Source organism: Giraffa tippelskirchi, chromosome 5 (assembly GCF_054371585.1).
Source record: "Giraffa tippelskirchi isolate mGirTip1 chromosome 5, T2T-mGirTip1v1.2.pri, whole genome shotgun sequence".
In the NCBI taxonomy this organism is placed as follows: domain Eukaryota; kingdom Metazoa; phylum Chordata; class Mammalia; order Artiodactyla; family Giraffidae; genus Giraffa; species Giraffa tippelskirchi.
In genome coordinates, this window is record NC_137279.1 from 172349821 (window position 1) to 172377434 (window position 27614).

Consider the following 27614-nt stretch of genomic DNA (forward strand, 5'->3'; position numbering starts at 1 on the left):
GAAAAAGGGAAGAATTTGAAACAATGGTAGTTGACAATTTTTGAGACCTCATAAAAAACACTAATCTAGAAAATCAGGGAACCCTACAAACCTCTATTATGAAAACTTTTTAAAATCCAACAGTAAGGTATATACACGTGCGCATGCGCGCGCGCGCACACACACACACACACACACACACACACACACACACACACACACACACACACACACGCACAAATAAAATTTCTTTAATCAGCCAGAGGATAAAACAGTTCACATTCAAGAGTCACAGTCAAACTGACAGCAGATTTCTGAATAGAATAGAAGCCAAAATAATGACATAATATATTCAATGCACTGGAAGAAAATAACTTTCAACTTAAAATTCTGTAACTATTGAAATAAAGTTGAGGTAAAGGTTGCCAGTCAGAATGTTAGTATTTGTGAAGTCTGAGATGCAAGAAAGAATAAATGTTTTTTAAAAACTGTAAATATATAGATAAACTTAAACAATGGTATATAAAGCAATGGTTGTAATAATCTCTTCTGAGGCTTAACTATACACAGCATTAAAATTCCCAACAACCACAATATGTAACTCAACAAGGCTAAATGCTATTGAATTAGTCTAAAGTCATTTTATCTTCTAACGGTGTTTAAAGTATTAATTCACTTTGGACTTGGTAAGTTAAGTGTACATGTTACAATTTCTAAGGGAATCACTTAGATAATAGAAATGCTGTATAAATTATATGCCAATTATAAGTGAAAACATATGGAATTATTTGAAATTATAAAAATAAAAATGTAATTACTAAAAATATACAACAAAAGTGAATGCAAGAATGGAAACATACATAAAAGAAGAAGATCTCAAAGTATTAAGAAGCACAAAATATTGTTAGAGATTTGAAACATCAATAAGCAAAAGGGATAAGTGATCCACTTAAATGACAATTATTATCAACATCGATTTAAAAACTAAAATTTAATTACATGATTTTTTGCAAGAAGAATATAAAACATAAGCACACAGACAAATTTAAATAAAGATTTTTATAAGATTGAGGGTTAATAAAAGATATACAATGCAAACAAAAGATACCAGTGTAGTTATACTACATTTAACAAAATACATACTAAGGTAAGAAAGCATTATTACCTACACTGTAATGATTAATATTCTCTTTCATCAGTAACATTTATCAATTTTAAATGTATGTATAACCAATATGGCTTCAAGTTAAAGAAGTGTAAAGGAAAATTGACAAATTAAACCATTTATATTCAATGCAATTATTGATATTTTGGATTTACGTTTTTATCATTTTTTAAATTTACTTTCTATATTTCCCCTATTTCTTATTTCTCTGTTTCCCCTTTACAGAATTTTTGAGGTACTTTGAACTTTTTATTATTGTATTTAATTTATCTTTTGTGTTTTGAAATTCTATCATTTTACACAGTTTTGTTTATTTTTTCTGCTTCAATGATTGCACTAGGCATTAAAATATACACATTCAACTTTCTACAACCTACTTGGAATCAAAATTTTACCACTACAATTAGGTCCCTTTAATTGTCACTACTTTATGTTGTAGTTGTCTTTTTTGTTGCTGTTGTTGTTTTTTTTTTAAGTTGTTTTTATTGTGACATTATCATAGTAGAAAAGAATCAAGAAAGAGAAACAGTTATCTACCAGTCCAATATAACCCAGCATTAACTGTATTCACAGTTCTACTTTTTTAGGTACACACACAGACACTTTTACATAATTAGAATATAGACAAAAATTTGTAGTGTGTTTTCATTTAACATTGTAGTACACATTTTTCAGATTGTGCTGAGTCATTAGAATTTTTGGTATTTTATTAAACTTACTAATTGAAATATCAGAAATGTAAGGATAAAATTGCTCACAATTTTATTCCAAATAATAGTATATCATCATTTAAAAATCCACTTCAGTTGTCTTATATATTACATCTATATCTATATACATTAAAATCCAGTGGGACAATATTGATTTTTGTTTTCCACCATCAAACGTTTTGGAAGGTTGTTTTTGTATGTTTGTTTTTTACTTACCTCCATTGCTATGGTCTGAATTTTCATGTCCCTCTCAAAATTTATATGTCAAAATCCTAACACTGAATGTGATGGTATTAGGAAGTGTAGCCTTTGGGAGGTCATGAGGTTGGAACATCATGAATAGGATTAGTGTTATTATAAAGGAGACCACACTAAGTTCCCTGGGTCCCTTCTGCCATGTTAGGACATAGTGACAAGGTGCCAGCTATGAAACAGGAAGAAGGCTCTCACTAGAAAATGATCATCCTGGCACTTTAATCTTGGACACTTCAGCTTCCAGAACTGTAAGAAATTAATTTCTATTGTTTATAAGCTACCAGATCTGTGGCACTTCGTTATAGTAGCCTCAATGGACTAAGACCAAGCCATTTGTTATACACTTCCAGTGATGGTACCTTTGTCCAGAGTCAATTCGTAGGGCAACATGGAGAGAAATAGCCAATGGCTTTTCAAGAACTCAAGAGAAGAAGGACATAATAGATTTATCTAACTATTTACCATTTCTCTTGTGCTCTGCTTAGTCACTCAGTCGTGGCCGACTCTTTGTGACCTCATGGACCATAGTCCACCAGGCTCTGCTGTCCACGGGGATTCTCCAGGCAAGAATACTGGAGTGGGTTGCCATGCTCTCCTCCGTCGGATTTTCCCAACCCAGGGTCTCCTGCATTGCAGGTGGATTCTTTACCAGCTGAGCTTCACAGGAAGCCCACCATTTCTGTTACTCTTCCTTAATTCCTAATGTTCATATTTCCTTCCGGTATTATTTCCCTTCTGTTTGAAAATTTTTTTTTTAGCAATGCTTCTCAATAGCTAACCTGAAACTAATGGTGTGTAGGTACATGATAGATAGATGATAGATAAATATGTAGATGTTAGAAGGTTAGATAAATAGGTAGATACATAGTAGGTATTGCAGCATGTATATTGTAGTCTGACATTGGTTTAGGGTATTTAAACCTCTGATACTGTTAGAATTTCATCTTGTACAGTCTTACATAGTTTTACTGCTTTTTAATTAACTTCATAGGGTTCGCCTTTGTGTTCATCTTTGTAAGGATTTGAGACTTGGGTTTATAAATGGAGGTGCAAATGGTTTATATATACCTGGACATGCAAATAGTTTATATATAACTGGAGATGCAAATAATTTATAACTGGAGATGCAAACTGGAGATGCAAATGTGCTTTGTTTGTGGGCAATTAAGAAATATGTAATAGATGGGGGAAAGCCCTAGCAAATAATAAAGGGATTCTTTTGTTCACTTTGACAGTCATTGTTCTATGTAAATATTTTCCAGTGATTGAAAACTAATGAAAAGTATTGCTAAATTCTCAGATATTAGCATCATAAGGCATATGGCATAGTATAATTGCACTTCTAAATGACACCTAAATATATAGTAAAGAGAGTTAAGAGATAACTTTCAACAGTTTTGAAATTGAGTAGGTAATAAAAATAAGCAAAAATATACATTTTAATTTTTTCATTAATTTTTCAAAGAAGATCTCTAACCCAAAACTGCTTATGAATCATGACTTGGAGTCAATCTATAGGTAACATCAATAATCGAGTTTTACAATGGAAAAAGATATATATAAACATGTAATTAAATCACTTTATAGCAAAAAGTAACTTAACAAAGTAAACTTAACAAAGTAACTTGTAAATCACCTATATAGTTCAATGAAATAAATTTAAAAAAAAAAATTGGGTTTTGTCCAAGTGCCCCTCCAAAGATGATTGGTTTAAGAAGATGTGAGATACACACACACACACACACACACACAGGAAAATTACTCAACCATAAAAAAGAATTAAATATTGCCACTTGCAGCAATATGGATAGACCTACAGAATATCATATAAAGTGAAATCAGACAAAGACAAATACTATGTGATATATGTGGAACCTAAAAAAATACAAATGAATCTATATATAAAACAGAAACAAAGACATAGAGAACAAACGTGGTTACCAAAGGGTAAAAAGGAGGCAGGAGAGGGATAATTTAGGAGTATGGGATTAACAGATACAAACTACTATACATAAAATAAAGAGGCAACATGGATTTAGTCTACAGCACAAGGAGTTATTAATATACTCAATATCTTATATAACCTACAATGAAAACTAATTTTGAAATGAATATATATAAGCTAATTACTTGGCTATATACCTGAAGTTAACACAATACTGTATATCAATGACACTTCAAAGAAATAATAATTGGGTTTTTAAAATAAGTGCCTGGATTTGATAAATTTGGATGAAATGGCTATAAGGCCTGAAGGAATGTATATTTTCCCTTGGAGCACAAGCAAATATGACCATAAGTGGTGGCAGAAATACAGCTACCAGTACAGCCTAACTCTGGGCCTCAAACAGTTCAGGGAGCAGAATCCAAAGCCTCTGGCACGTCACCTAAACCCCAACTCCTTATCCTGTTGCTGCTACAAAGATCACCCAGCTTTATTTAAATACTACTAATCACAAGGGTACCAGGCAAGAGAGATCCCATTTTCATAGTCCCGTTTACCTCCAATCTTGAATTTCAAGTAGACAGGTGAGATGCCAGCATGTATCATGAGAGGGATACAGTATGAAAAGAGAAAAAACCATCTATTCTGTGAAACTGAAAAAAAAAAAGTCAAAGAGAAAGAGAGTTAGGAAGATAGGTCTTTGGGGATACACTGGAATAACAACAAACATTCTGGTTACAGGAAACTTTGGAAATGTCTCATTGCTATATCCGTTCACGTGTGTTTAACCCATGTCAGAGCTCAGGCATAAAAATTAGGAGTTGGGCTGAAGTTTGGGCTTACAGACATTTGCATTGAAGACAGAGAAGGGTTAGGAAGAATTATCTCCCTCTGCACAATGCAGCACATCATCAGCCTTGAAATAAGATCTAGAAAGAGTAGGGACCTGGTCACTATAACCTTGAAAATGCTTAAGGGTCTAAAGTTTATAGAACCAACAAAGTGGTAGTTCGCAGAAACTGAATTAGCTAAGAGGACAAAAGTACCTTGGAAGCCAAGAATTTAACAGATGTAAGAGCCATAAGGTAAAATGAAAGCCTCTCCCCTACAACATCTCTGTCATATAGCTATTTAATCTTTGCTTGAATATTCATATACTAAGAAGCTTACTACAATGTAAGAAAGATCATTTCAAGACTAGACAACTCTTTTTATTAAATCATGAGTTCCTACAGCAAGTAAAATGAAAAAGATTCATTTATTGATTCTTAACATTTCTAGAGGAAAATGACAAGATTGTTGGGTAATCCTGAAATATACTATGCAAGGAACAAATAACTATGAATGCTTGGCTTAGAATAGAGAAGGCCCAGAAAGTATTTGCTTTTATTTTTGTCTTAGTTCTTTGTTTTGTTTTTTAAATCACAAATACCAGAAATTACCAACAAGAAAGTTCCAAAAGGAAGAGTTTTCTCATGTCACCCTAGAAGTAAACTCTACAAGGGCAAAGACTTTTTCCTTGTACTTTATTGTCAATATCTAGAACAGTACCTAGTATCTAAGAGAGGTTTAATATAAATATGTTGAATAAATAAGTCAATTTTCTAATAAGCCAGTGACCTCTCTATCATTGTAAAATAAGCAAAGCATAGTCTTGGTAAGACACAACATCAACATGAAGAAGAGCATGGTGGCTGGAGTAAAGTGATGTTTGAAACATCTGGGTTCCAATCTTGCCTCTATATTTATAGGTTGTTTGAGCTGGAACGAGTCGCTTAAAAACTCTGCTCCTTAATTTCTTCATCTAAAGAATGATGATAATAAATAGAGCCTACCTTATAGGAATGTTTGGGTAAGTTAGTAAGTGGTTTACTACTTACTGTTTGTTGCATCGGTTGACATATGATAAATACTCATTCAAGGTTATAGAAGGATTTATGAATTGGGTAGAAGGCTGGACAAGTTGAATCCTATGTTATTTTTTAGCCTTATATTTCCTGAATCATAGGTAAGTCTCATTTTCATGACAGCTCTCAAAAGGAACTTGTCTTGTGAATTGTGTTTGTGTCATTTTTTCACCATATATCAGATAATCTCCCAAAGTCTCCTGATCCATCTCTTCCTCCTTTCAGAAAAGCCTAGAATGTATGACAGCTTCTTTCTCTCAGAAAGTCTAAAGTATTTGATGTCATAAGCAGTCACTTCTATTACTCATCTTTCATGCTCTTAAGTTCCTAAGGTCAAAGTCATTTTCTAACATATCTGATAACTTCAACTGCCCTCTGTTTTCAGTTCACTTAAATTAAGCTTCCATTTCCTACTTCTAATGGGGAAAAAGAATATATGTTCAGGTTAATTTATAGGAAGAGAAAAAGGGGAGTTGAGACGAAATTGAGAAGGGACAAGAATCTGTGTATTGGTCCATATGTTTTTCTTTTATTCTTGTTATCAGGTAAAATATGCGTGGTACAGGGTGCTCGGGGCTGGTGCACCAGGATGACCCAGAGGGATGGGATGGAGAGGGAGGTGGGAGGGGGGTTCTGGAAGGGGAAAACATGTACACCCATGGTGGATTCATGTCAATGTATGGCAAAACAAATATAATATTGTAAAGTTAAAAAATAAAAATAAATAAAAATAAATATTCTGAACCATTCTAGTAATAGATTTAAAGATCCATGGCTGCCTATGGAAAAGGACAGATTATTATCATTAAGATTTCAGAAAATGGCCCAAGTGATATGAAATGATATCTCTGAAAGGACCAGGAGATCTTGGTAGTAATAGACATTATAGCAGCAGCAGTGCTGGAGAATCACATAAGGAGAGAAGATGGCAGCCTGACCTGACATAACTCAAGACATTGAGACCTTCTTTGACAAACAGAGGAGTGGGGTACATTGAGGTGCAGGTTTACAGTTTTGTATGAGCCTTCCCTAGGCATGTGATATCAGATAAAGAATGGGGTGACTTCAGAGCTTTTTACCTTTCCTGGGTAAAATACATTTTATTGTGCAACACGGAAGAACAAGTAAAATGATCAGATATATCAGGAGGTATAAGTTCTCATATAACATCCATGCACACTTTGATTTGAATAGGATATCTGAAAGAGAGAGAAAGATGTGATAAGCAGGGCAATGGTCTCACAAGGCTCCACTGGGCATAGACTACTGCTGCTAAGGAAGCAGGACCCACTCTCAAGGCATCTATTACACTCTGCACCATGTACCGGGCTCAGATGAAGGCTACTGGAGGAAGACTAAAATTAGGCAATTTGGGGGCCAAGGATGGGACAGGCTTGGATTGGATGGGGGAATAACTTCCTGCTTTTTTCCTTTTAATTCTAGGGGACAATTCCATGAAATGAAGAAAATTACAGGACAGGGACCTGGGCACCACAATACACGCAACATTTGGGGTTGCCAATGGCCGTGGAACTGGATCAGGACATGACTCAATGAAATTTTAGAAAGTTTTAAAATATGAAAAATAGCTGAAATTCTAGAAATAAAACTGAGTCACCTAACTTTCAGTGTTTAAATTCTCTCTAGTTTAAGACTGACATGATAAAACTTCCCCTAGGAAAGAAAACCTAATATCCTTCTCAAAATATTTTGTAAAGCTATGAATTTCTCAGTGGAAATAAATCAAGGAAGTCCTCAAACTCCCCAAAGTGCAGAAAAGTGCAATGCCAGCACTTGCCCCATCATTACTATCAATTGCCAGTGACCTGAAGTTGTGGTTTAATTGCTAAGTTATGTCTGACTCTTTTGCGACCCCAAGGACAGAAACCCCAATTCTAACTATTAAAGTGGCATATGGTCACCAAGTGAAAGATTATATGTATTAGTCTCTTTGGCAGTTAGCTGTGACAATTAATATTAAGTCAATGGGATAGAACTGGAGTGATATATGCAACTTCCAAATGTGAAAGAAAATTGCTTTTTTTCTGCTTCTTCCCTTTCTACATCCCCAAGACTTGGGATAAAGTTGTAATGATGAAAATCAGACCTAACCATACAAGGAGGACTAGAACCCTTGAGGTTGCAGAGCAGTAAGGTAGAAAGAACCCAGGTATCTGATTATCTCAAGGAGTACAGAGAGCCTCATAAACTATTTGACTATTTCTGTTGTGTTTGAACTACTGCTGGGGGTAGTAATCTTTCTGTATAACAGTTGAACTGTTGTTCTAACTAAATGGGGCTTTTCTCTCCTCCTGTCATTTCCATCCACCTTGACTTCTTTGGGGACTGTACCTAGTCACTGGCTGAAGCACAAAGGACACAGTTTATTGTGTTTACCTCTGACTTCCCTGATAACACTTACCCTTTGTCAGAAAATAGCCTTGCTTAGATCATAGGTACTCACCATGTGAACTGGGCCCCAATCTTAGATTTGTCACTTACTGGTTCCTGGATATTTACTAACTGTTCTGTGTATCTATACATAAGGTGGTAATAAAGGCCACTTGTGGCATCCGTAATTGTTAAGTCAATCTCAGTTCTGCATTTTGCTTTATGTCTTGTAAAGCCATTTCATTTGCAATGTTTCATTTCAAATTCAAAATGCCATCTATCTATGCTATCATTTCCAAATGAGAAAAATGAGTGATCTTAAAGGTTAAGTGGATCTAGAAACCTAGAAAGAGTGAATCTAGCACTCAAATAACAAAGTTCACAAAGCTAGAAAATAGTGGATCTAGCATTTGAATGACTTATAATTTTTGAAGCCTTAACATGTTAAACGGAATAAGGGCTCTTTATCTAATTAATGTAATTATTTCCATTTAAAAAAAAATCCCCTTTAACATCCTGTGTTTTCCCTGCTCCTGGGAACTTAATAAGGTTTAAATATTACATGTCTAGAGCAGTTTGTAGTTTATAAAGCAATTTCGCATTTATTTATTTCAGTCAGTTTTATCTTTAGGCTGTCACATAGATGAAAACAGTTTCTCCTTGATAGAGCCAAGCCGCAAGCACTCACCTGGTAGGATAACACCTGCCCTTTTCTCTTGACCAGTGACTGGATTACAAATGCAGCAAGTGACAGGACTGTGGGTGCTGTTTTTAAGAAGAACACTCATCTTCAGGTGCAATAATCCAGCTCCATCCACCGAGGAGGACTTTGATGAGTGTGGAATTACATTTCCCCTGCTGTCTCTCCACTCCATCTGGGGTGATGGGAACCACCCTCCCGAGTTGCACTCCAGCATGAGCCCTTCTGTGTCAGGAACCTGAACATTAATCTGTATATCCAAGCCTAGAGCTGAAGGAGAAGACAGAATGCCATTATAATTATTGTTGTGGACTCAAAAGCTGAAACATAAATGTTTCCTCTGATTCTCTGTGGTCTGTTATATACACCATAAGTTATTACTTATGGGCATGGGATGGGCAAATTAGGACAAGGGTAATACTCCAATCCAAATCCAGGATGGCAGGACACTAAAGGTATGAACCATAGAAGAAAAGATTGTCATTATGTTTATAATTCATAAATTAGACTTTACAATGGTTAATAATTTCTGTTCATCAAAAGACAACAGGTAGAAGGTGAAAAAGCAAGCTATAGACTAGGAGAAGATGTTCATGATACATTTGAGAAAGAATCTGAGTCCAAAATATATTTTTTAAATACTATAAATCAATAAGAGCAAACCTGGTTGTTAAAATTAGCAAAGATTTGAAGCATTTGATTTTATATATATATATTATATATACATATAATATGTGTGTGTGTGTGTGTGTGTGTGTATCTTCAGATGGTCAACACACATATGCAAAGATGCTCAACATCACCAGCTATCAGAAAAAGGCAAAGTAAGATCTCAATGAGATACCACTTTACCCCCAACAGAATGTTTACATGTTTACAACACACAGGACTGGAACCAGCATCACCAAGGGACACGGGGATGGCAGAGGTCTTCTACATGGTTGGCTCCAGGGAGGTAAATGGGTCCAATCTCTGTGGAAAATTATTAGTATCTACTAACATTAAGCATATACTTATGACCCAGCAATTTCACTCCTAGTTAACAATGCAAGAGAAATGAGTACTAATGTCCACCTAAAAGGATTTTCAAGAATATCCATGGCAGTGTTATTCATTAATAGCCCCAAACTGAAAGTAACCCAAATGGTCAACCATGCATAAAATACTACAAAGAAATACAGAAGAACAAACTTTTGCTATTCACAACATAAATGAATAATGGTGAGCAGGTAATGGTAATCATAAATGTTAAACATATGTTTTCACTTATATCAAGTTCTAGAAGAGGCAAAACTTATCTATGGTGATAGAAGTTAAAGGACTGTTTCCCTCAGTAGGAAGAGAATGTTATTGACTACGAAGGAGAAAGATGGAACCATCTGGATATTATCTTCATCTGAAGGGCAAGTTCGTGGGTATCTCAATATGTAAAAATTCACTGAGCTATACATTTAAGATTTGTGCCCTCTACTGTATGTAAAGCATACCTCAATACAAAAAGAAAAATAACTTTTAAAAATCCAAAGCTAAAACCAAATTCCACTAGGTATTCCCATCTCTATAGTGGCTATTTTGAAATTTGAGTCACTCTTTGAGCATAGAAATGGAATCAATTTATTTCAGGGAGTAGATAAGTATACAAATAGTAACTACAACTAAAAAATATTAACTGTGTGTTTAGAGTAGTAATGATGATGCAGTATTTTGAACCAATCTTTCTGCTGAAGACAACCCAAATGTGAATGAAATTACAAAAACTCATCCCCTAATATTTTCTTGAATGTCTAACAAGACAGAGAAATTACAGGACTTGAAGAGGTAAAGGGCTTCCCTGGTAGCTCAGCTGGTGAAGAATCCTCCCACAATGCAGCCGACTCCAGTTTGATTCCTTGATTCCTAGGAAAGATCCCCTGAATAAGGGATAGGCTATCCATTCCAGTATTCTTGGGCTTTCCTGGTTACTCAGATGGTAAAGAATCCACCTGCAATGCAGGAGACTAGGGTTCAATCTCTGGGTTGGGAAGATCCCCTGGGGGAGGGCATAGCAACCCACTCCAGTATTGTTGCCTGGAGAATCCCCACGGACAGAGAGCCTGGTGGACTACAGTCCATGGAGAGGTAATGGATTGGAATTCAGGGAGGGTATAGCCATTTCTGCCTCTGGTCATAGCTTGTCAGGAAGGTAACTCATGACCGTGGGTTTTTGTGTTTTTTTAAGAGAACTTCCGGGAGTAAAAGAGAAAGGATTGGAAACTAGAGGCCCAGGAGGGTGAAGATCCTGGTACATCAACCCCACTCCATACCCATATAGATATCAGACAGTTACTGGCCTTTCCCCTGGAGACCTTTTCTGATTACCTAGAGGCAATTTGAAAATAATGAGCATCTTGGAGTTCCCTAAAAGTATAAGAGGCCCTTCATTAAAGGAGTTTGGTACCTATCAACGCAGAAATTTCAATATAGAAAGTAATGCTATGGATTAGGATCCTGTAGAGTTCAAACTGATGCAGGAGAATAAACTGTACCAGATGCAGAAAGAAATATCAGTTCTCTCAAAATTTCTCTGTCAATTTAATGAAGTCTAATTAAAAGCCCTTTTCATCATATGGGACTGGAATGCAAAAATAGGAAGTCAAGAGATACCTGGAGTAACAGTCAAATTTGGCCTTGGAGTACAGAATGAAGCAGGGCAAAGGCTAACAGAGTTTTGGTGAGAGAACGCACTGGTCTTAGCAAACACCCTCTTCCAACAACACAAGAGAAGATTCTACACATGGACTTCACCAGATGATTAACACCAAAATCAGATTGATTATATTCCTTGCACCCAAAGATGGAGAAGCTCTATACAGCCAGTAAAAACAAGAACGGGAGCTGACTGTGGCTCAGATCATGAACTCCATATTGCCAAATTCAGACTTAAGTTGAAGAAAGTAGGGAAAACCACTAGACCATTCAGGTATGACCTAAATCAAATTCCTTACGATTATACAGTGGAAGTAACAAATAGATTCAAGGGATTAAATCTGATAGAGAGAGTGACTGAAAACTATGGATGAAGGTTTGTAACACTGTACAGGAGGCAGTGATCAAAAGCATACTCAAGAAAAAGAAATGCAAAAAGGCAAAATGATTTTCTGAGGAGGCCTTACAAATAGCTGAGAAAAGAAGAGAAGCTAAGGGCAAAGGAGAAAAGGAAAGATATATCCATGTGAATACAAAGTTCCAAAGGATAGCAAGGAGAGATAAGAAAGCCTTCCTAAATGATCAGTGCAAAGAAATAGAGGAAAACAATAGAAAGGGAAAGACTAGAGATCTCTTCAAGAAAATCAGAGATACCAAGGGAACATTTGATGCAAAGATGAGCACAATAAAGGACAGAAGATATGGACCTAACAGAAGCAGAAGATATTAAGAAGAGGTGGCAAGAATACACAGAAGAACTATACAAAAAAGATCTTAATGACCTAGATAACCACAATGGTATGATCACTCACCTATAGCCAGACATCCTGGAATGTAAAGTCAAGAGGGCCTTAGCAACACTATGAACAAAGTTAGTGGAGGTGGTGGAATTCCAGTTGAGCTCTTTCAAATTCTAAAAGTTGATGCTGTGAAAGTGCTGCACTCAATATGCCAGCAAATTTGGAAAACTCAGTAGTGGCCACAGGACTGGAAAATGTCAGTTTTCATTCCAATCCTAAAGAAGGGCAATGCCAAAGAATGCTCAAACTACTGCACGATTGCATTCATTTCACACACTAGCAAACCAATGCTCAAGATTCTCCAAGCTAGGCTTCAATAGTATGTGAACTGTGAACTTCCAGACATCCAAACTGGATTTAGAAAAGGCAGAGGAACCAGAGATCAAATTGCCAACATCCATTGGATCATAGAAAAAGCAAGAGAATTCCAGAAAAATATCTACTTCTGCTTTATTGATTGAGTAGTACTACTTCTGCTCTATTGAGTCAAGGCTAAAGCCTTTGACTATGTAAATCACAACAAACTGTGGAAAATTCTTAAAGAGACGGGAATACCAGACCACCTTACCTGCCTCATGAAAAATATGGATGCAGGTCAAGAAGCAACAATTAGAACCGGACATGGAACAACAGACTGGTTCCAAATCAGGAAAGGAGTATGCTGAGGCTGTATATTGTCACCCTGCTTATTTAACTTATATACAGAGTACATCATGCGAAATGCTGGGATGGATGAAGCATAAGCTGGAATCAAGATTGCTGGGAGAAATATCAATAACCTCAGATATGCAGATGACACCACCTTTGTGGCAGAAAGCAAAGAGGAACTGAAGAGCCTCTTGGTGGAAGTGAAAGAGAAGAGTGAGAAAGCTAGCTTAAAACTCAACATTCAGAAATCTAAGATCATGGCATCTGGTCCCATCACTTCATGGCAAATAGGTGGGAAAATAATGGAAACAGTGACAGACTTTATTTTCTTGGGCTCCAAAATCACTGCAGATGGTGACTGCTGCCATGAAATTAAAAGACACTTGTTCCTTGGAAGAAAAGCTATGACCAACCTAGACAGCATATTAAAAAGCAGAGACATTACTTTGCTGACAAAGGTCTGTCTAGTCAAAGCTATGGTTTTTCCAGTAATCATGTATGGATGTGAGAGTTGGACCATAAAGAAAGCTGAGTGCTGAAGAATTGATGCTTTTGAACTGTGGTGTTGAAGAAGACTCTTGAGAGTCCCTTGGACTGCAAGGGGATCAAACCAGTTCATTCTAAAGGAGATCAGTCCCAAATATTCATTGGAAGCACCGATGCTGAAGCTGAAACTCCAATACTTTGGCCACCTAATGGGAAGAACTGACTCCTTGGAAAATACCCTGATGCTGGGAAAAATTGAAGGCAGGAGGAGAAGGGGATGACAGAGGATGAGATGGTTGGATGGCATCACCGACTCTATGAACATGAGTTTGAGTAAGCTCTGGGAGTTGGTGATGGACAGGGAAGCCTGGCGTGCTGCAGTCCATGGGGTCGCAAAGAGTCAGACACGACTGGGTGACTGAGCTGAACTGAATAAAACACCTAAAAAATATGAGTGAGTGTGTGTCCATGTGTTCGTGTGAGTATATGTGTGATTTGACAAACTGATGCTAAAATTTTATACACAGACACACACTTGACATGTGTGAAATTACATATGTAGTAATTTATTTAAATAATTAAATAGAGTATTGCTTGCTTATCAAACGGTTGAAAGCAACCTATATGTCCTTTAATAGGATATGGGTAAAATAATTCTGAATGATCCACACAATGGAAAACTTTGCAACCATAAAAGGACTAGGAAAAAAAAACCAATACATTGATATGACTTCAGTTTACATTATTAAGTTAAAGAAACAAGTTGCAAAACAAAATATATACAGTATTACCATTTAGAAAGAAGATATGGATATATAAATATTTATATAAGGATAAATACTTGTATGTCTATATGTTTGCAAGGACATATACATATGTATGTATATTTACATTATGTACATATGTAAATAAGCAAACTATCTCCGGAAGTGGTTCAGGGTAGTGTTACCAAGGAAACTTGGAGATGACTTTTTTTATCCTTACCTGCTACCCTCAGATCCATGATGGCCTCTTCAGAGGTGTCACCATCTTTAAAGAAACAGTGGTACTGTCCCCCATCAAGAACACTGATATTATGGATCCTGAGGGTGACTTTGCCTTCTCCTAGGATGTCCTTCAGGAGTACTGTGCGATTCATATAGTTGTAAGTGCTTTTTCCAGAGACTTCTTCCCCATCCTTGTACAGGTGAACCAGCTGGGAATAGTGTTCATGAAACCAGCCCACCTCCATGTGCTCTGCACTCTGCGGTGGGGACAGCTGGCAGCTGAACTCAGCTTGTCCACCCAGCAGGACCACCTGGGGGCTCCTGGAGCTACTCACAGTGAACTGCTCTGCGGAGAAAGTCGGAGATCAAGGATTTATTCTGAAGGCCACAGGAGAAAGCTTTACCTAGGTCCCTCTGCTCTGGACACATTGGCCTAATTCCTAGTTCTTGATGCCAAGTCCTTTCTGATTTTAGAACTTTGCTCTCAAAGATACCTTCACTCCGACAGCAGTGCTCTTCTTTCATACTCTCCCATCGCTGCCTCCTTCTTACTTCTCAGGCCCCGGCTTCAATGTCAACTTCTTAGGGAAAAATTTTATCACCACCCATTTAACATTTCCCCAGTCATATCTTCATAGCACTTACTATTACTGATATTTTAAATTCCTATCTTTATTTTCTCTTATAACCAACTAAAATGTAAGCTGTGCAATAACAGAGTCTCTATCTTTTTTAAAATGCTCTTATTATCCCCAGTGCATAAAACATTGCCAGAACAGGGGAGGTACTCCATAAATATTTAATGAAGGAATGTGAATAGCTCACACCATTGAGAGGCGGGATGTGGACCACTATGGCTGAGTAACAGCCTTTACTTATCAAATACACCAGCTGCTTTTTTCAGTATCAGTTTTTGGTGCATTAAAGATGGCCACAAATTTTCTGATGCTCCATCCATGAACAGAAAGTGCCTATGTCCCCTCCTTTTAAAACTGTCCTCTGATACTGTTTTGCTCAATAGAACATAGCAGAAGACTACCTGTAATCGTTCCTGGATCTGTCTTAGAAATGAGCAGGTCTCATTCCTGTTTTTTTTCTTTTCATTCTTTCTGGAAGCCATCAGTAGCCATATACAAAGTCTGATGACCCTGAGACCATCATAACAAAAAGGCCATGTGTTAACATGCCAGTTGACAGTGCCAGGGGATCCCAGCCTTCCAGCTACTCTGCCAAAATGCTAGACATATGAATGAAGCCACCTTGAGCTCTTTGGACCACTCTGCGCACAAGCTGAATGTACGAAGAGACCTCAGTCTATCATGTGAAACAGAGGATTCACCCAACTGAGCACCGGCTTGAATTCCTGACCAGCAAGATATGAGATATAATAAAATGGTTACTTTTAATCACTAATCTGGGAGATAATTTGCTTTGAAGCTATCACACAGCTCTTCCCATAATCTTACTTTTCCCTCCTTTCAAGTATACCAAATTCATTCATTTCTCTGCCAGCAATGTTTATCCTTTTCACTATAAGGTATCTGAGTTATCAGACTTAAGGCCTATTGTTCTAAGAAAATTTGTGAACAGCTCTAGTTCATACCAACTTCTTTATCTGAGGTCCTACTAAACTTACAATTCATATTACCACATAAATGACCATGGTTTGTTCTTAAACACAAGGGATCTATTTATTATGATTTGCCAGTGAGGATTTGAGGCTCCCAAAGGTAGATGTTGGACAGGTATTTGTCTCTTATCCTTGGCACATCACTTTTTTTTTTAACATATGGCTAGTTTTATTTTGTTTTGCTTTTCTTTTGGCCACAGCCCATGGCATGTGGGACCATAGTTTCCTGACCAGGGATCAAACTTGCGGCCCCTGCAGTGGAAATGTCGATTCTTAACCACTGGACAGCCGGGGAGGGAAGTCTCCCTCGTTGGCACATTATTGCAGCACTGTGGCATGGAGTTGGGGCTCAGGAAGACAAAGGAATTAAAATGATGTCTTATAAGTTGTTTTAACATTCATTTCTATCCTGAAGACTAGAACAGAAAAGGTAGAATCTGAGAACAGCAATGGAAAAGCTTCCTCATTTCCTTCAGTGTCCTTTATCTTCATTATTTTCCCTTATAGATGTAACATACCTTGAAAAAGAAGTAGATAACCCTACCTGAGGGGAGTACTGCCATTTGTAAGAGGAGAATGGCTACAGAGTATCCAGATACAAAGGAAAATGCAAGCTCCATCACACCTGGAAAATGGAATAGCAATTGTGGGTAACACAGGAAAACAAACAGAGGCAATTTTGAAATCCTGCCTTTTGAGAGAATTCTCTTTGATGTGCCACTGAATAACTTAGCCAAACCACAGGTGTCAGATCCACTAGATTAGGTCTTTTCCTCTTTCTTTCCTGTGCCTTTCCTATGGCTCATGCCTTCATTAGATGACTACTACAGAGGGCAGCTGTGGTAGACAAGAGCATAAACAGTGTACAGAACTCAGCTACGCACATCCCAGATTCACTTGGCCTCAACTGCATCTTGGCTTAAGCCACTCACTCAATTCGGAGCCCTGGCTGCTGGCTCTGACATTGCCTCACTTCCTAATGGAAACACTTGTGTGCCTTCTGCTATGGGCAACAGGCCAGTTTTGGCAAAACATTCATAATTCCTCTATTACAGGCAAGTCTGCCTGGATCTATGACCTTCTGGCTCCATCCACTGCTTCCACATTCAAGGAAACGCCACATCAGAGAGGTGGGACCTAGACTCCCCAGTAGCTGCCCAGAGAGCCTGCATAAAAAAAGCTCAGCTATAAAAGTATGCTAACCGCCTGGCAGAAAATCTTGGATCAATCAGATACAAGAAATAAGTAAGATTTTTTTTCTTCTTCCAATATTATACTCAAACATGTGGAAACCTGATCCATGATAACACTAGGACTGCAAACTGGAGAAAGAATTGTTGTTCTGTGAATGGTGCTGAGACGATGCACAGGAAAGCAAAGCTTTGGAATCTCCATTCACACCACGCACAGATCAAAGACACGAACGTGAAAACCAAAGCTAAGCAAATATTAGACCACTTTGTAACAATAGACTTTTCATGTAATTGGGGTATGAACAAATTCCTCAGACTGAATAAAATGATGGCAAATGTTAAATTAAACTTCATTAAATTTAGGTGTGTTTATATCAAAAGATATAAAGAAAGCAAATGACAAGTCCTGATAAAGAAAACATTTACAACAACTAGAGCTCAAAAGACTCAATATCTAAAATATATTAATTAATCTTTGCCATTCAAATTGCCGGTTGTCTTTTTAAAAAGACAATTCTTTCCTTACTTAGAGAGCATATCTAATGTTCATTGAGTAACTTGGACAACTTTAAGATTACACTTTTCAGATTCCTTGCAGCCAGGTGAGCTATAGGACTGATTTCTGGTCAATGCGATGTAAACAGAACTATAAAGAACTTACTTTAATCCCTAAATTCAGAAGAGAAACCTTCCCTTCCTCTTTGCAGCCAGACTGAAGCCCATCCAATGGCTGTACCTAAGATAGAACCTGGACCTTGAAGAGAAAGCCACAGGCTGAAGATGGAGCAGAAAGTAAGATAGAAGCTTGGTCCTTCACTTTATGAACCTGTCTCTTGGAAACTAACTTTGGTCTTCTTTTACCTCATTTAATGATGAAACATGTCTTTTTACTTAAATGGATTACAGTTACATGGTTGTTCAGTTTATAATGCAAATATATTATCAATAATATTTATACAAATTAAATATTTATCTTTAAAGTTTTCTTAAAATGAAAGACCAAAGGCAAGCATTTCAAGACTGGTAAGCCATCTTACCAAAATTGCTTAAAGTCCTACGTTCCTTCCAGATACTTTGAATGTATCTCACCCACTCTTAAACACACACATACAGGCTAAGAATCACTGAAATTATACCTTATATGTGTGGGAGATTTATATTTATGATTTATAAAAAGTCATGAAGCATATTAATATATATATGCAAATATGTATATATATAAAGTGAATCACCTCATTACAATTTTGTTTTAATTCTCAGAGACTTAGTTACTTAAGGCACAATTTTGGCTTCTACTCTATCTAGAAATGGAACAATTAGTTTAGCCTATTTTAGAGATACCTTGAACAGAGTCAATGTTTTTTTGTTATTATCATCAATTCAAAGGAATGAGTAGCACATACTTGTTGGTACTCAGTATACACAGAGTTATTTCTAAGCCCATTTCCAATGGAATTTGAAATAATAGAGTTTAAAATAATAGAGACCTACTGAACACATAAATTTTCTTAACCTCTAAAGCAAATTACTCTGAAGGAAAGCAGTGAAAAGGAGCAAAAACAAAAACAAAGACAAATAAACATCAAAACAAAACCCAGACAGAATAAAAAGGACCTAAGGTCAAAAACACTGGATAGCTTTATATGCAGCTTATATAGTCAAGCAAAGGAGTAATAAAAGAAATAAACCAAATAGAAGCATCTCAAATTTTCTCATTTACTTGTTCCCCAAAATAAAAGACAGATCTAAGAAAGACTCCAGGCTCTTCAGAAAGGACCTCATCCAAATGCCTGTAAATCTATACCTGGATCAGCTGGGTTCCTGCTGTCACAAAAACCACAAGCAGATGTGCTGTAGTCACATGGCAACCTGCAGGACTTTCTGTAAGAACCCCAATGGATGCCTGTGTGCAACAGCTTATTTTTCCAGCCTAAAATATATATTTCCCTCACAAAAGAAGTGCGAAGGTGGCAGCCTCACCCAGTGTGTAAGACTGCTTGTTCAAACTCATTTTTAACATTAGGATGCAAAAACAATTCTCAAGCAAGCACAGGTTTCAACTTGACTTGCCTCCCCTTGAAAGTAAAGCATGAAACAATGTTTATTATGTAACACGTCGTTTGGATCAATTTAAACTATGAAGGAGAAACAACACTATAATGTCTGAAGAATATTATATAAGGGAATACTGTGACTATAGTCTTTGAAAATGAAAGTAGGAAGGATCTTCCTTATCTTGATAAAGGCTATCTTTAAAAATCTCCAAAAACATTTTTAATGAGAAAAAAATCTTTGCAATCTTTCTCTTTTACACTCTGGCACAGTCTTAGTAATTTTTTTTTTTTGATCTGTCTCCTCTGGCAAGGGAAATAAAAACATAAATAAATGCCACTTAAACTTAAAATCTTTTAAACAGTGAGAAAATCTATCAACAAAATAAAAGGGCACCCTACTGAATGAGAGAAGATATTTGCAAATGATATGTCTGATAAGGGGTTAATATCCAAAGTATAGAAAGAACTCATACAACTTAGTGTAAAAAATTAAAACAACTTGATTTAAAAAATGGGCAGAGGACCTGAATAGACATTTTCCCAAAGACATACAGATGGCCAGTAGGTACATGAAAATACTCAACATTACTGATCGTCAGGAAAGTGTAAAACAAAACCTCAGTGAGATATCACCTCATACCTGTCAGAATGACTCTTGTCAAAAAGACAACAAATAAGTGTTGAGGAGGACATGGAGAAAAGGGAACCTTTGTACAGTGTTGTTGGGAATGTAAATTGATGCAGCCACTATGGAAAACAGTATGGAGGTTCCTCAAAATATTAAAAATATAACTAATATACAACTCAAAAAATTAATAAATAAATCTAAATAATTAAATGTTTTTATCTAACATGATCAGAAAATGAAGCTGTCAAAGTAGCACAAGTATGAGAAAGGAAGGAGAAAAATGAACAAATGTGGATGAAATAATTTACATGGAAAGTAATAAGAAAATAGAGAAATACAATTTTTAAGAATAGTACTTTTCTCTAGCTTAAGTTAAATAATGTGTGAGAATGCTTAGGAATTTTAAGAATATTTTTCGAAACCTAAAAAACTGGATAACAATATCATGTTCATGGAAGAGGAAAATATTAACATTTTAAAAATAAAAGTTGCCATCATATTAGTCTACAGACCATAAAATTTTAATACAATCATAGCAGAATAGTAGGAGCAATAGGGTAGCTTAACCTCAAAATTATGTGGAAGAATTAACATTCACTAATAACAAAGATAATCATAAAACAATGAAGAGACATGTTTCTAAATTTACTGTACTAGATATTAACATATATAATAAAGCCATAGTAAAAGGACACAGAGTGGTATTGGTGCAAAAAGACAAATCCAAATGGAACAGACTAGAGAGATGAGAAAAATAAATGTGGTATTTGATGTAAGTGGTGTATGTAGGTCTTTCTCCATTTGTCCCCTCAGATCCACTCTCTTCTTCTTTCCTTTATCCTCTAGCTTGCAGAGCTGCTCTCTACCAAGTCAGTCACTTCCCTTCTGGCCTATGAGAGTCATGGGAGACTGAAGGATGAGAAGAGAAAGAGGCCAAAGCATGTTTCCTTGCTCCCTTCCTGTTTTGTTGCCACATGTCAGTGGGCTCATCCCCCTACAACTACAGCTCCTGCCCACAGCCCATCATCCATGGCTCCAGATCGCCCAGGCTCTGACAACACTCTTTCATCATTTATCATTAATGTGTGAGGAGTGACAAGTTTCAACAGTAGCCAGACCTTGAGGATCTTGTTGGTTCACTTAATTCCAATCACTCTTAAGTAAACATGTTCTTCATTTGATGATATTCAGAATGTCATTTGAATCTGCCTTGTGTTCCTTGCCAAAATCCTGACTAAAAACAGGTGGAATCACATATCAGTTGAAAAAAGAGGGGTTCCAGCGGAAAATTGGTTCCCTCTATGGGAAAACAGGATGCAAGTAAAAACTCAGGATAATGTCTTTGTGACATTGGGGTGCAAAGGATTTCTTAATATAACTCCAAAATACAAACTGTATAAGAAAAATTAATTTGACAACCTTAAATATCTATGCTAAATTAAGGACATTATAGACAAAGTTAGTGGATGTCTGACATGACACTATGATATTTTCAAAGCCTAATGATATCAAGGGATCAGTACCTAGATAGGAATGCCTGCAAATCACAGGGTAACAAGACAAAATCTGACAAATAATTTGTTACACTATGTAAATAAGAAATCCACAAAGGGTAGAACTATCTATATTTGTATCAAGAAATTAATAATCTTGCTAGTAATCAGGTAAAGGCATATAAATGTAAAAGGAGATACAATTTATTACCCATTAGATAAGCAAAATTAAAAAGTTGAATAACACTGAGTACTGATGAGGATTAGGACACTGGGCATGTGGGAGTGAAAATAAACCCATCTATTCTGGAATCTCTTTAAATGTTAGTTGCTTAATCATGTCCAACTCTTTGCGACCCCAAGGACTGTGTCCTTCCCAGCTCCTCTGCCCACGGAATTCTCCAGGCAAGAATACTGGAGTGGGTAGCCATTCCCTTCTCCAAGGGAATTCCCTTCTTGACCCAGGGAACTAACCCAGGTCTCCAACCCAGGTCTCCTGCATTGCAGGTGGATTCTTTACAGTCTCAACCACCAGGAAAGCCACTGGAATCTCTTAACAGCATTAAATTAAGGATTTAAGTATTTATGACATGCTAAGGACATATTATGGGCTTCCCTGATAGTTCAGCTGGTAAAGAATCCACCTGCAATGCAGGAGACCTCAGTTCGATTCCTGGATTGGGAAGATCCACTGGAGAAGGGATAGGCCACCCACTCCAGTATTCTTGGGCTTCCCTGGTGGCTCAGCTGGTAAAGAATGCACCTGCAACGCGGGAGATCTGGGTTCAATCCCTGGTTTGGGAAGATCCCCTGGAGAAGGGAAAGGCTACCCACTCCAGTATTCTGGCCTAGAGAATTTAAAAAAAAAAAACAAAAAACCCTGATGCTGGGAAAGATTGAAGGTGGGAAGAGAAGGGGATGACAGAGGATGAGATGGTTGGATGGCATCACCGACTCAATGGACATGAGTTTGAGCAAACTCTAGGAGTTGGTGATGGACAGGGAGGCCTGGTGTGCTGCAGTCCATGGGGTTCCAAAGGGTCGGACATGACTGAGTGACTGAACTGAACTGAAGGACATGTTTGGATATATACCTCTAAGAAATTCTTTTGAAATTGTCAAGGTGACATGCAAGAGAATGTTTCTGACATAAGAAGAAGGTTAGAAGCAGTCTCTGTAATAATCATTTCAACAATGGGGAAGAAAAGGCTATTTGACAACTCTGAAAGCAGGAGAAATACAAAGGAAAACACTCCAAGGCATATCATGATTAAATTGCTTAAAACTAAAAGTAGCCAGAGAAATGAGATGTGTTATATATAGGGGCCAAAAGATAAGAATCACTACAAACTTCTTGATAGAAGTGAAACAAGACATAAGTATGGAAATGAGTAACAGGCTGCAAGAGAAAAAAAAGTCAGCCTTAACCTCTGTATCAAGTTAAAATGTAAGTCAGAAATCTTCAGAAAAATTAAAGCAGAAAGAATTCTTTGCCTGAATTTCTGGGCTAACAGAAGTATAAATTGAAGTTTTCAGAATGAAGGAATATTATTCCATATGTAAATTCCAATCTATCAGAGGAGAAAAGTTCTAGAAATAGTAAATGGGTGGGTAAATTTAAAGACATTTTCTTCTTTGTTAATTTTCTTTCTTGAAATTCTATTGACTGATTACTGAAAAATAAAAATATAATACAGTTTATAACATGCAGAAGTAAAAAAGAATAACAATAGCATAAAAATGGGGTGAGAAGAGAACAGAAGTATACTCTTGGGTGTTTCTTATGTTATACATTAACTGACATGATATTATTTTATTTTATTTATTTGTTTTGTTTTCTTTATTTTTTTAAATTTATTTTAATTGGAGGCTAATTACTTTACAATATTGTAGTGGTTTTTGCCATGCATTGACATGAATCAGCCATGAGTGTACATGTGTTCCCCATCCTGAACCTCCCTCCCACCTCCCTCCCCATCCCATCCCTCAGGGTCATCCCAGTGCACCAGCCCTGAGCACTCTGTCTCATGCATCGAACCTGGACTGGTGATCTATTTCACATATGATAATATACATGTTTCAATGCTATTCTCTCAAATCATTCCACCCTCGCCTTCTCCCACAGAGTCCAAAAGTCTGTTCTTTACATCTGTGTCTCTTTTGCTGTCTCGCATATAGGGTCATTGTTACCATCTTTCTAAATTCCATATATATGCATTAATATACTGTGTTGGTGTTTTTCTTTCTGACTTACTCCACTCTGTATAATAGGTCCAGTTTCATCCACCTCATTAGAACTGATTCAAATGCATTCTTTTTAATAGCTGAGTAATATTCCATTGTGTATACATACCACAGCTTCCTTATCCATTCGTCTGCTGATGGACATCTAGGTTGCTTCCATGTCCTGGCTATTGTAAACAGTGCTGCGATGAACATTGGGGTGCATGCGTCTCTTTCAATTCTGGTTTCCTCAGTGTGTATGCCCAACAGTGGGATTGCTGGGTCATATGGCAGTTCTATTCCCAGTTTTTTAAGGAATCTCCACACTGTTCTCCATAGTGGCGGCACTAGTTTGCATTCCCACCAACTGTGTAAGAGGGTTCCCTTTTCTCCACACTCTCTCCTGCATTTATTGTTTGTAGACTTTTGGATAGCAGCTATTCTGACCAGTGTGAGATGGTACCACATTGTGGTTTTGATTTGCATTTCTCTGATAATGAGTGATGTTGAGCATCTTTTCATGTGTTTGTTAGCCATTTGTATGTCTTCTTTGGAGAAATGTCTGTTTAGTTCTTTGGCTCATTTTTTGATTGGGTTGCTTATTTTTCTGGAATTGAGCTGCAGGAGTTGCTTGTATATTTTTGAGATTAATTCTTTGTCAGGTACTTCATTTGCTATTATTTTCTCCCATTCTGAAGGCTGTCTTTTCACCTTGCTTATAGTTTCCTTCATTGTGCAAAAGCTTTTAAGTTTAATTAGGTCACATTTGTTTATTTTTGCTTTTATTTCCATTACTCTGGGAGGTGGGTCATAGAGAATCCTTCTGTGATTTATGTCAGAGAGTGTTTTGCCTATGTTTTCCTCTAGGGGTTTCATAGTTTTTGGTCTTATATTTAGATCTTTAATCCTTTTGAGTTTATTTTTGTGTATGGTGTTAGAAAGTGTTCTAATTTCAATCTTTTACAAGTGGTTGACCAGTTTTCCCAGCACCATTTGTTAAAGAGATTGTCTTTTCTCCATTGTATATTTTTGCCTCCTTTATCAAAGATAGGTGTCCATAGGTGCGTGGATTTATCTCTGGGCTTTCTATTTTGTTCCATTGATCTGTGTTTCTGTCTTTGTGCCAGTACCATACTGTCTTGATGACTGTAGCTTTGTAGTATAGCCTGAAGTCAGGCAGGTTGATTCCTTCAGTTCCATTCTTCTTTCTCAAGATTGCTTTGGCTAGTCAAGGTTTTTTGTATTTCCATACAGATTGTGAAATTATTTGTTCTAGTTCTCTGAAAAATACCATCAGTAGCTTGACAGGGATTGCTTTGGGTAGCATACTCATTTTCACTATATTGATTCTTCCAATCCATGAACATGGTATATTTCTCCATCTATTGTGTCATCTTTGATTTCTTTCATCAGTGTTTTATAATTTCCTATCTATAGGTCTTTTGTTTTTTAGGTAGATTTATTCCTAAGTATTTTATTCTTTTCATTGCAATGGTGAATGGAATTGTTTCCTTAATTTCTCTTTCTGTTTTCTCATTGTTAGTGTATAGGAATGCAAGGGATTTCTGTGTGTTAATTTTATATTCTGCAACTTTACTACATTTATTGATTAGCTCTAGTAATTTTCTGGTGGAGTCTTTAGGGTTTTCTATGTAGAGGATCATGATATGATATTATCTTAAAGTGGACTTTGACAAGTTAAAGATGTATATTTTAAAGCAAAGGGAACCATTAAAAAATCCATAATTAATAAGAAAGTAGTAGAATGCTAAAGGATACTCATCTAGCATAAAACAAGGTGTAAAAGGAAAATACAAGAGACTTCAAACTGGGTAAAAATGAGATATCATATCATTATATTATTATAATTTTAAGTTAAATATAAATACACAGAAAGTTTAAAAGTAAATGCTTGAAAAAATATATACTTTGTAAACAGTAAGCATATTAATATCTTACTATATTAATATCAGACAACATAGACTTCAGAACAAATAATATTAACAGAGATAAAGAGGAACAGTTCAAAGTGATGAAAATGCAATTCATCAAGAAAACATAGCAATCATAAATGTGTATACTTCTAGCTAAAGAAATTCAAAAGACATGAGCAAAAGCTGACCAAAATAAAAAGAGAAATAATCAAATCCACAACTATAGTTGCACATTTTAACCCTTCTCTTTCAGTATTTGATAGAAAAAGTAAACAGAAATAAAGACTTTTAAATCCTACAAAAACTTAACACTATATTTACAAAAGATTATACACAAGTCAGTATAAAACACTAATTTTGCTGCATGGAAATTTAATTTGTACATGGAAATAGTATACCAAAGACTGGGGACAGGGCATAAGAACTGAGAGAGCTCTTCCCTAAGGTACACAGGACATTCTTCAAGTGCAAAATAGTAGCTGCTGATGACTGAAGAAAACATGAGAGAAATTCTTTCAAGAAACTCCCTCTAAAGTTTATACAGAGACCAAACTTAATATCAAAAGCCAAGCAGGTTTTTGAGGAGTAAATTGACATAGTGCATATAAAATGAAATGGAAAAGTTCAGGATATTGAATAGACAATTTTTAAAAGAACAAAGTTAGAGGCATCATTTAAATTCAAGATGTATTATATTATTTAAATTCAAGATATATTGTAAAACCATTATAGATATATAATGGTCAGAGGGATTGATACATATGTTAGTAACTGATATTTGACAAGGGTTCAAAGAACAAAAAATTTGGATACATTTTTAGACTGTATTCTATTTCAGTGATCCATGTGTGTGTCTTTACAGTAGTCGAACACTGTTTTAATTAGTGTAATTTTATATTGAGCTTTGAAATCCGATTGCCTGACTCAGTTCTTCTTTTTTGAGAATCATCATGTAACTACCTACAGATTTGGAGAATAGGCACCCCATCTTCTACAAATAACTATTCTCCTTTAGAGAACCAGCTTCTGGGCTGTTCCTGGACTCTAATAGATACTAGTAACCTGATAAGGAGACAGCGGATGATCATAAAAATCTACACTGGCTCATGAACACCAGCTGGTCAGAATTGTGGAATAAACCAAGTTGTAAGATTAGTAACGACTGAGAAGTTACATGTATGAATTCACCTCTTACAATGAGCCCAAAGTATGAGCATATTTGCAAGTTATTTGCATGTCATCCAAAGTTGCCTATTGTAGGGAAGCCCTCAATTAGCCAAGTGAGAAAAGTGCCCATCCTGTGAACATCCATCGGTCTCTTTTATCAGCAACTCTGGTACTTGTTTAATGGGCTCAAGTATTTGCAGTGGGATGTGGGGTAATGCATGAGCTCAACAAGATGGATTTTCCCTCCCCGTGGCTTCTGCCTACTGGAACCATTGATCTCCCAACTGTCAATACCCAGGATTAAACCTTAAGCCCCATATTTTCAACTAATGCCCTGCATGACAAAACATTCTCCACTAATTGATTGTATTGGACCTCTGCCACCCTAAAGAAAAGGAAAATTTGCTTTCACTGGATGGGATAATTATCCCTATGTATGTTTGCCTTCCTTGGCTACAGTGGTTCTTCCAGCATCACCAAAAACAGACGCAACAATGCCTTATTGTCATTGTGGTGTTCCTTACAAAGTATTAATATAGTTTCTAATTGAGAAACTTATTTTACCATAAAGGAAGTGGAGTGATGAGCTCCTACATATGGGATCCGTGGAACTTACCATATACCCCTTCACAAAG

General features: G+C 36.5%; 1 protein-coding gene across 1 annotated transcript in view; it reads right to left on the reverse strand.

Annotated features, from left to right (window-relative positions):
• Positions 1-27614, reverse strand: part of LOC145504417 (putative selection and upkeep of intraepithelial T-cells protein 1 homolog) — a 67354-nt gene that overhangs the window by 2106 nt on the left and 37634 nt on the right. The window contains exons 2-6 of the mRNA XM_081485178.1: positions 16832-16912; positions 14656-15003; positions 9041-9322; positions 7041-7160; positions 4612-4707 (exon numbers count right to left, since the gene is read on the reverse strand). Of these exons, the coding sequence (XP_081341304.1) occupies positions 4612-4707; positions 7041-7160; positions 9041-9322; positions 14656-15003; positions 16832-16907 (922 nt within the window). The 5' untranslated portion in view covers positions 16908-16912. The remainder of the gene's footprint in view (positions 1-4611; positions 4708-7040; positions 7161-9040; positions 9323-14655; positions 15004-16831; positions 16913-27614) is intronic.